The sequence below is a fragment of the Auxenochlorella protothecoides genome (assembly GCF_000733215.1).
Source record: "Auxenochlorella protothecoides strain 0710 unplaced genomic scaffold scaffold24, whole genome shotgun sequence".
NCBI lineage: Eukaryota > Viridiplantae > Chlorophyta > Trebouxiophyceae > Chlorellales > Chlorellaceae > Auxenochlorella > Auxenochlorella protothecoides.
Window position 1 is genome coordinate 37864 of NW_011934249.1, and position 9714 is coordinate 47577.

A 9714-nucleotide genomic window follows, 5' to 3' on the forward strand; every position below is an offset into this window, starting at 1 on the left:
CGCCACTCCATCCCCCCCCCCCACCCCTGCCCCCCCCCCCCCCCCCCTCCCGCCAGCTCCCCCTGCGAGTGCACGACGCCTGCTTCACCAGTGAGGTGCTGGGCAGCCTGAAGTGCGACTGCCGGGAGCAGCTGGTGCTGGCCATGGACCACATCCGGCGCCACCCCCCCGGCGCGGTCATCTACCTGCAGCAGGAGGGGCGCGGCATCGGCCTGGCCAACAAGATCGCGGCCTACGCGCTGCAGGAGCGGGGCCTGGACACCGTGGACGCCAACCGCGCGCTAGGCCTGCCGGACGACTGCCGCGAGTACAGCGCGGTGGCCCACATCCTGGCCGACCTGGGCGTGCCCAGCGTGCGGCTGATGACCAACAACCCACGCAAGATGGCCGAGGTCGCGGCGCTGGGCGTGGCGGTCACGGGCCGCATTCCCTGCGTGGTCCCCGCCCAGCCCCACTCCCGCGGCTACCTGGACGCCAAGCAGGCGCGCATGGACCACATCCTGGACCGCCGTGGCGAGGGGGGGGCGGCGGGGGATGATGGTGACGGGGCCTCCGAAAGCCAGCTGGACGGCTCCTTCTGCTACTGGAACCACGAGGGCGAGCCGGGGCCCACCGGCATCGGCCTGAAGCCGGCGGCAGCGGCGCGGCCGGGGCCGGAGGAGGGCCCGGCGAGGGAGTGATGGGAGGGGAGGCCCGGGTGCTCTCCTCCCGTCTCCCTCCCCCTCAGCACCTCCCTGCGCCGCATCACCGCCCAGGACACCCTTTTTCCCCAAGTCATTTTGCTCACCGTGACCGGAATGCCAGCACCCAGCAAGGTCTTTTGGGCGGACGCATCCGCATTTCATCCACGCTCGAGTGTGAATCACTGTATCAATTAAGAATAGGAGGAGAGGTGCGGGGGTGGGGGGGGGGGCAAAGGCGGACAGCGGTGCCCGAACCCTATGGGGTGGGCATGCCGGTGGGGGGGGGGGAAATCACAGCAGGACCCTCCTCGTCAGGGACCGGGCGCCTCGCCGCCGCGCGGGCGCCGGGCCAGGCGCAGGCGGAGCTGGTGCAGGCGGGAGTACACCGACCCATCCCCGCTCCCCGCCACGGCGGCGCCTAGGCGGTTGGGGCCGCGCCTGAGGGCAGACGCGTGCAGCGCCGCGGCGACCCTGGGAACGAGGATTTCGAGAGAGGGAGTTTGGCGGTGAGGTGGGAGGATCCAGGCGGGCCCTTGGGTGAAGCAGGCAGTGTAGGTGCCCACGGCACCCTCCTGCATGACGGATTTGGAACGCTGCAGTCAGTCATCTGTCCCATCTTCCAGAGCACCAGCCCGTGGGCCCCATCCAAATCACACGCACTCTTTCTTGGCGGCTGCGATCTCGGCCACAAGGGAGGTGGCCGACACCACCACCACCGGCGTGTCGGCGCCGTGCAGGGTGCTGCTGGCCTCCACCATGGTCTTCACCATGGCGTCGGAGCTGGCCACCACCACGCGGCTGCAGGCCGGGTCACGCACCCACCCCGTTACCGCGCCCTGGAGGTAGGAGTCGGCCTCCTGCGCGCCGCAGAAGACGACGGTGACGCCGGAGCGCGTCAGCGACTGGCTCTGGGATGCGCAGGGGCCGCGCAGCGCGTCAAAGGCCGCCACGACGCGCACGCTGCGCCGCGAGCTCAGCACGCCCAGCGCCTCCACCGCCGCCTCGCGCGCGGCCTCCAGGTCGCCGGCCGCCAGCAGCGGCTTGCACGCGGGGAGCTGGGGGGTTGGAAAGGGGGGCAAGTGGGTACTTGAGGGTGCAATGACGAAGGATCAGGCCGTCAGTCCATCAGAGTGGCATGACACATCGGGCAGCAGCGCCGATGCGGGCTGGCCATACGCACGACCCAGAAGAAAGGGTGGGAAGCGGGCGCACGAGTAAACCCTGCACATGCGCCCGCCCACCACTTTTCAACCTTGTGCATGACATTGTAGCCATCCACGAGGAGGACGGGGGGCGCAGCCAGGCGGCAGCTGCCGTAAAGCTGGGTCAGGGCCGCGCACGTGCTGCGGTACCGCGCCGCCTCGCGCCGCACCGCGCTCTCCTGCCTGTTGGAGGGGGCATGGGCGGGGGATGCTAGAGGCGGACTGCGCGGGGAGGTTGCCTGATGTGTTCGGTGGGGAGGGAGTGCTTCCCACCCGTACATCCATCACAATCCTACCCAGGCCAGGGCAGGCTGGTCAAGGGACAGCAGATGGATGGTATCACGGCGACGCACACACCCCATCAGTGCTTGCCTGAGCTCCTCGGGGGTCTTGGGAGGGCGGCGGTATGCCCTTGGCGGGCTCGGCTGTGTCGGCGCCACGGCTGCCCTCTCGCGCTTCCGCTCCTGAGAGGGGAGTGGCTGGCCGAGCGTGGTGGGGGAGCGCATCCGTGTCCCAGGCCTGCAGCTGTTGTAGACTCGCTGTGCTCAGCCACTCCAACACCTCCACTGCGTTCCACAACCCCGCCCACCCAGCCCACCCAGCCCAGGCACCCACCTGGGCGAGGAAGCGTTGCTGGGCCCGCACAGAGACCAGGCTGTTGGTCTGGATGCGGGGGGGAGGTGCCTGGGAAGGGGGTGCGCTGGCCTGGGGGATGCTGCTCGCCTCCTGTTTCGGCTTGCGTCGTCCCTGCTTGTCCAGGGCAGCCTTCCTGTCGCGCTTGTCCTTGCACAGCACGAGGCATGCGCTCCGCCCAACCCTTCGGACAGCGGGGCCGGCATGCTGGAGCTTCAACATCCGCGATTGCCGTCAGGCAGCATGTGCTCCCGGCGAAGGAGCATTGCGGTTCATGCAGGGTTCAGAGGGCCACGCAGTGAGCGGTGAGAATACATGTGATCGTTGTTCCATGGACGGTGTTTTCAAAGGGTTGCCTAAAATAGTTAATCGTAGTCCGTGCTGTGATAAAGAGCGTGGATGGGTGTCGCCAACGAGCTGCCCCCAACTGGTGGCTCAGAAGGCGGGGGCGCCATGCTGGGGCGCATCCACTTTGTAACGCGCGTCCATCCCCTGGGCACCCACGGCCAAAGGAGTCGGCAAGTCACCTGACATGGTTGGGTGCTTGTTTGGGTATCAATGGAAGCTGCATCACACTATCTTCCTTGTCGATCCGGTCTGCCCACTCTCGGAGCAGCACCCCCCGTGAAATCGGAATCGTATCTGATGCAGGCATGAAGGCGAGCCCGCCCCTGTGACCCACCCTCTTCTCATGTCACGACTGGCCACCCCGATGATGGGCTGCGCCATGCCCCTCATCGTCAGGCATCCCCCGCTGCGACCTGGACTTCCCGGTCACGACCCAAGGCATCTGCCCCGGCGGTGCCTGGCACGTGGGCTGCCCTCTCTCCTCAGTGACGCCATCAGCCCCTCTTCCCCAACCCGAGACCTCCTGGCAGCAGCCTTTGCAATCACAGGCTCCAAGCTCATCGTCCAGATCTTCGACAGGCTGGAGGCTGCCGCCATCATTGACAGGGTGGGTCCATGGACAGGGAATTGTGCAGCAAATGCGAGTCCATGCTTGCTATCCGGTGATGATTGACAGGCCGTGGTCCTCAGGGGAGTATGTTATAATATGGGGGCACTTGACAAGCAGCTGTTTGGCAGGCATGGACACGAGACCCTGGTCTCAACCCGCACCAGTGCGACCCCTTCCCCTGTCCCCAGAATTTGAGCCGCAAGCTGGTGCACACGTTGGCAGGGCCCCTCTTCCTCGTCAGCTGGCCGTTGTTTGCGTCCAATCCAGAGTCCAAACTCATTGCCGCTGCCGTGCCATTCTTGAATGTTATACGGTGAGTTTGCGTGGGCCCCAGGCTTGCCCTGGTCAATGGGCGTGCATTGCATGACGACAGTAACACCCAGCTGGAGGCTACTCTTCATCTATGCCCTTTGTATAGATGACACTGTCGCTGAGGATGGCATGCAGCCTGAATGGGACTGTTGGATTCTGGCATGGGAGTCTGGAGCAGCTGCTCACCATTCCTCCCATGCAGGTTGACGCTGGTGGGCACCGGCCTAGTGAGGGATGAGCGGGTCGTGGCGGCCATGAGCCGTACCGGGGACAAGTCCGAGTTGCTGAGGGGGCCCCTCTTCTACGTCCTCGTCCTGTTTGCTGTCACCCTGGCATGCTGGCGCAACTCCCCAATCGGTGAGGGGCTGGGGGAGGCAGCCCAGGCAGTTTTCAATGCAGAGATGGGGGGAGGCAATCCACCCCAGGCAGAGGGAGGGTCCCTCCAGCATCCATAGGACACTGACAGTCATCCGGCTTAGTTCCTCTACATCTCCTTCCCATATCGATACTTTGCCCAAAACCCACCCCATCTCCCCTTTTACAGGCCTGGTTGTCATAGCTGTGCTGTGCGGAGGGGATGGGCTGGCGGACATCTTTGGGAGGAGGTTTGGAGGGGGCGCCCGCCTTCCCTGGAATCAGGCCAAGAGCTGGGCGGGATCTGCGGCCATGCTGGGAGGCAGCCTCCTGGTAGCTGCCTCGCTAATCTCCTTTTATCACTTGCTGGGCCTTGTTCCACACAGTTTGCAAGATTCCCTGGGACCAGGCAAGGAGGGTGCCTGGTATGTGCCCTTGCAGGGGCATGCTGATGCAGCAGTAGCTTACAGGTCTGCAGTCGATTCGTGTGAAGATCCTTGCTGCAGACCCTGGAGGTGTTGCACATAACACGCTCTGCAGTACACAACCACTCCCGTCCCACCCTGCAGTGGCCATCATCGCAGCCGTGTCGACGGGGGTGGAGTCGCTGCCCATATCCCAGCGGCTGGATGACAACCTCTCGGTGCCCGCAGTGGCCCTCCTCCTGGGCAGCACACTGTTGCCTTGACCGCGGCCTGGGAGGAGCAATCTTCCCGTCATGTGTACCCTGCATGTTGATACTGTCCCCCTTGGTTTCGCGCTTGCCACACCTTGAATATGTTGGACACCTTGACTATACATCCATTGCAAGCCCATTCAGGGAGGGTCTGCAGATTGCAGGTTGAACAAGTATTGTGGGTTGGCATCACAGCATATGGGGATTCGTTCAGCTCGAAGCTGTTGGTGGCAAGGAGCAAAAGGAGCAGAGAAAGAGAAAGCCCCCACCCCTGCCACCTCAGGGCTTCACCCCGGGCCACTTGGTGTAGCCAGATATAACGGCAGACAGGAGGCCCGCTGCGGCTTGCAGCGCCGGATTCTGCAGCAGCTTCCCACTCTTCTGAATGTCGGCCAGGGCCAGGAAGGAATCTGTAAGAGGGGGGGGTCAAGGAGGGGTTGTGTGTGAGGCGGGCTGGCTCCAAGGCAAAGCTCATGGTTTGAGCATGCGGATTGTCTACAACCCCCTTCCCAATACACACAAGGAAGCCTCAGGTACCTCCTCACAAAAAGCACCTGCTGCGTCCTGGAGGATGCTCAGCGTGCGGAGCGTGCGCACAGCGCGCAACTCGCTCAGCCGCGCCTGGACCTTGTGCTCGTCTTGGGGACCCCAACTCTCATCCGTCTGCCGGCTGCGGGCCAGGTCGTCCAGGATCTTCAGCTCCAGCTCCAGGCTCTCCTGCTGCAGCAGTGTGGCGAGCGTGATGGAGCCGCAGTAGCCCACCAGCTCGAACCAGGCCGAGACGTAGGACAGCGAGTCAGCGTGGCGCTTGCTCAGCAGCCCCACCTTGATCATCCTGTGTGAATGGAGGGGGGGCGGCCAGAGCGTGGGTGCAGCTGGGAAACACAGCATTTTGAATCAGGGGTGGGGAGAGCATGCCTTTGAGCGACTGCCAAGCCCTGTACCGAGCCAGAAACTGGTCATCCTCCATCTGAGGACAGCATCGCCAGTGTTGGGGTGCCATGCGGAGCCCTGCCGAGATCCACTCAGGATGCCCACCACTGGAGCTGCTCCATGAAGAGGTAGACGGTGTCCCCGACCCCCGCCACCAGCTTGAGAGCGGCGTGGGAGGTCCTGGGCGTGATGCTGCGCAGGTTCTTCACCCCTCCCAGGAACTTGCCCAGCTTGAGGGCCTTGCGCGTGGTGCCCAGGGACCCCTCCAGGGCCTTGAGCTGGGCCCCCAGCTCCGGGGCATATCGCGGGAGGGACCCCGCCAGCAGCAGCCTCGAGGTGTACCGGATCACCTTGAGGGTCTACGGGTGGGCATGGAACGGGGGAGATGGAGCTGGGTGGCATTGGCATGAGGAAGGGGGCACCACACCCGACTCTCCGGGTGCTTCCCATGACACATTGCCCCCTCCCTACCTTGTCGATCCCATCGCGCTTGGCAAGGAAGTCTGTGGCATTATTCAGCGTCAGCGACATTCCTGTCGCCCCGCTGGTCTGGGTGAGCCCTTGCCCTCTTTGGGAGGCCCGCGCGCTTACAGTGTGTATATAGGGACTTGCCCGCTCGCCCTGCAGCGCTGTGCTTGCCGGAGCACCTGGAAGCAGAGACTGGTATTTTCCCCTGAGGATTCAATTATCCCGCAGATGTGGTCATCGTGACCACCCCCTCGCCAACGCGACTCGACCCCCTTCCTCCGACACAAACCCTATGCTGCGTCATGCTGTGCACTCTTAATGTGCCTGGGGTGTTGATTGTGGCTTTTACTTCGCGGCCCGACCCTCGGTCAGGCAAGTGTTGTGCAGGAACGGGAATTTTGCAGCAGGTCGGATGTCACCGGGGAGAAGCAGCGCAGGGGAACAGGGGTCAGGGGAGCAGGGTCGCCAGGACCTAGTCGACCTCCTCCATGCGCGACCCCTCGTCCGCGTTCTCCTCCAGCTCGGGCAGGTCGTCGCCTGCGCCCTCCCCCGCGCCCTCCTCCTCGTCGATGCTCAGGCCCAGCTTTACCATGCGGTGGATGCGGGAGGCAAAGGTGTTGGGGTCGTCCAGGGAGAAGCCGGACGCCAGCAGCGCGGTCTCGAACAGCAGCTGCACCAGGTCGCGCACGGTCTTGTCCCCCTTGTCGGCCTCGGCCCGCGTGCGCAGCTCCGCGATGACGGGGTTGGCGGCGTTGATCTCCAGCGTCTTCTTGCTGGACATGTACCCCGCCATGGAGGAGTCGCGCAGGGCCTGGGCCTTCATGATGCGCTCCATGTTGGCCGACCAGCCGTACTCGCCGGTGACCAGGACGCAGGGCGAGTCCACGATGCGCTCGCCCACCACCACCTTCTCCACGCGGTCCCCCAGCACGTCCTTCATCAGGCGGCACAGCGGCTCGAACGCGGCCTTGGTCTCCTCCCGCTTCTTCTTCTCCTCCTCGCTGTCGTCGAACTCCAGGCCCTCCTTGGTCACCGACACCAGCTTCTTGCCGTCGTACTCCTTCAGCTGCTGCACCACGTACTCGTCGATGGGGTCCACCATGAACAGCACCTCGTACCCCTTGCGCTTCAGCTTCTCCAGGAAGGGCGAGTTCTCCACCGCCCTGCGCGACTCGCCGGTGATGTAGTAGATGGCGGACTGGCCGTCGCGCATGCGCGTCACGTAGTCCTTCAGGCTCGTCGCGTCGTCGCCCGACTTGGTGGAGTTGTAGCGCAGCAGGTCCGCCAGCTTGCCGCGGTTGGCAGAATCCTCGTGCACGCCCAGCTTCAGGTTCTTGGAGAAGGCCTCGTAGAACTTGGCGTAGTCGTCCTTGTTCTCCGCGATCTCGCCAAACATCTCGATCACCTTCTTGATGATGTTCTTGCGGATCACCTGTGGGTGCGAGGGGGTGGGGGAGGGGAGGCCGAGTGTGATGCTGGTGGGCAGGGGGGAGTGGAGGTGCACTGGTGGCTGCCGGTGCGGGGGTGGCGCTGTGTGTGTGCAGCACACACCAGGACGGGGCCTACGCGGGGCACGACCCCCACCGGGGCCGGAGAACCCCCCTTCCCTTCTCCTCCCCCCTACCTTGAGGATCTTGTTCTGTTGCAGCATCTCGCGGGAGATGTTGAGGGGCAGGTCCTCGGAGTCGACCACGCCCTTGACAAAGGACATCCACTCGGGGCACAGCTCCTCGCAGTTGTCCATGATGAACACGCGACGCACGTACAGCTTGATGTTGTTCTGCTTCTTGCGGGTGTCGAAGAGGTCGAAGGGCGCGCGCTTGGGGCAGAAGAGCACCGCCTTGAACTCCAGCTGCCCCTCCACGGAGAAGTGCTTGTAGGCCAGCGCGTCCTCCCAGTCGTTGCTCAGCGCCTTGTAGAAGGCGTTGTACTCCTCGCGGCTGATCTCGTCGGGGTTGCGCATCCAGATCGGCTTCTGCTTGTTCACCAGCTCCCAGTCGTGGGACACCTCCTTCACCTTCTTGGTCTTGCGCTCCTTGGCCGCCGCCGCCTCGTCCGTCACCTCCTCGATCTCACCCTCCTTGGCCTCGCTGGTCGCCTCCGCCTCCTCCTCGTCGTCGGACACCTCCTTCTCCGTGGTCTTCTCGGTCCACAGCGAGATGGGGTAGGAGATGAACTCAGAGTGCTTCTTCACCAGGTCCTTCAGCCGCCGCTCCTCCAGGTACTCCAGCTGGTCCTCCTTCAGGTGCAGGGTCATGCGCGTGCCTCGGCCCAGCGGCTCGCCCTCCACGTCGCGGGTGATGGTGAAGGAGCCGCCGGCCTGCGACTCCCACAGGTACTGCTCGTCGTCGTTGTGCTTGGTCACCACCGTCACGCGGTCGGCGACGAGGTAGGCGGAGTAGAAGCCCACGCCAAACTGGCCGATCATGGAGATGTCGGCGCCGGCGGACAGCGCCTCCATGAAGGACTTGGTGCCGGAGCGGGCGATGGTGCCCAGGTTGTTCACCAGGTCGGCCTTGGTCATGCCGATGCCGGAGTCGGTGATGGTCAGGGTGCGGTTGGTCTTGTCGGGGACGACGTGGATGTACAGCTCCGGGTTGGACTCCAGCACCGACTTGTCGGTCAGGGACTGGTACCGGATCTTGTCCAGGGCATCGGAGGAGTTGGAGATTAGTTCGCGAAGGAAGATCTCCTTGTTGGAGTAGAAGGTGTTGATGATCAGGGAGAGCAACTGGTTGATCTCGGCCTCTGCGGGGCGGGGGGGAGGGAAGGGGGGGTCAGCACGCGGGTTCTAGAAGGGGGACGGAAAAGGGGAGCGGGGCGGGTCCACGGGCACACATGCATTCCTCAGCACTCACGGAAGGCATATGTCTCAGTTTCTGCGGCCATGATGTAGCTCTTGTGGGTGGGAGTGGCTAGGCGGGGAGGGAGGGCGGCTGATGATCAAGCCTTGACTCGTGAGTGAGTGCTCGGGGATGTGCCCGGCGATGTGCTCAGTGTGCGTACAGGTTGAGGGAAATGATAGCAGATATGGGCTGGGAAGGGATCGTCAGAGACTTTTGACCTGGTGACCCACCGTGCAGCCGAGGTTCCAGAAGGTCCTGGTAAGGCGCGCAACTTCCTGATGTCGGGCCCTCGAAAGGGGTTGCCTCTCCCGGTCTGCATCCGGGGTTCAACATCATCCCGTAAACCCAGCACTCTTGCTCTGTCGAGGCATTGTGTATCGATGCCGAGGTGCACGAGTGTGTGGGTTGCCCTTGCACCAGGTCGCCTGCTCTTGGTGTGCCCTCCCCACCCCTTCTCAGTGATGTTTCTGAGCAAACTTCACTCTCGGCGTGCTACATGCGCTTCCTCGTACCATTGAGGCATTTTGGGTCCCGAGATAGTAGACCCGGTCGCCCTGAATGCTCTAGCCGCAGGGCGCTGAATGCAGGCACAGACCCCCCCCCCCCCCCCCCCCCCCCCCGCGCCGCCGGGGCCGGGGGGGGGGGGGGG

The 9714-nt window shown here is 64.1% G+C and overlaps 5 protein-coding genes across 5 annotated transcripts in view; 2 read left to right on the plus strand and 3 right to left on the minus strand.

Annotated features, from left to right (window-relative positions):
- F751_2443 (Riboflavin biosynthesis protein RibBA) overlaps nt 1-680 on the plus strand; it is a gene marked incomplete at both ends in the record, with an annotated part of 2602 nt that extends 1922 nt beyond the window's left edge. Inside the window, one exon of the mRNA XM_011400195.1 lies at nt 57-680. Coding sequence (XP_011398497.1) covers nt 57-680 — 624 coding nt within the window. The remainder of the gene's footprint in view (nt 1-56) is intronic.
- Nucleotides 681-1333: 653 nt separating this feature from the next.
- F751_2444 (hypothetical protein) lies at nt 1334-2740 on the minus strand (the record flags this gene model as incomplete). Its single annotated transcript, XM_011400196.1, has 2 exons — nt 1334-1738; nt 2501-2740. 2 exons carry the CDS (start codon nt 2738-2740, stop codon nt 1334-1336), a joined length of 645 nt encoding a protein of 214 aa, XP_011398498.1.
- A 177-nt stretch (nt 2741-2917) lies between these two features.
- F751_2445 (putative phytol kinase 1, chloroplastic) lies at nt 2918-4830 on the plus strand (the record flags this gene model as incomplete). The annotated part of the gene is made up of 5 exons (XM_011400197.1): nt 2918-3032; nt 3385-3473; nt 3665-3789; nt 3991-4145; nt 4712-4830. The coding sequence occupies 5 exons, from the start codon at nt 2918-2920 to the stop codon at nt 4828-4830; spliced, it is 603 nt and encodes a 200-aa protein (XP_011398499.1).
- Nucleotides 4831-5097: 267 nt separating this feature from the next.
- Nucleotides 5098-6282, minus strand: F751_2446 (Peroxisomal membrane protein 11A; the record flags this gene model as incomplete). The annotated part of the gene is made up of 4 exons (XM_011400198.1): nt 5098-5228; nt 5373-5653; nt 5857-6110; nt 6223-6282. The coding sequence occupies 4 exons, from the start codon at nt 6280-6282 to the stop codon at nt 5098-5100; spliced, it is 726 nt and encodes a 241-aa protein (XP_011398500.1).
- A 409-nt stretch (nt 6283-6691) lies between these two features.
- Nucleotides 6692-9108, minus strand: F751_2447 (Heat shock protein 90-2; the record flags this gene model as incomplete). Its single annotated transcript, XM_011400199.1, has 4 exons — nt 6692-7195; nt 7442-7651; nt 8414-8967; nt 9078-9108. 4 exons carry the CDS (start codon nt 9106-9108, stop codon nt 6692-6694), a joined length of 1299 nt encoding a protein of 432 aa, XP_011398501.1.
- Nucleotides 9109-9714: the final 606 nt, after the last annotated feature.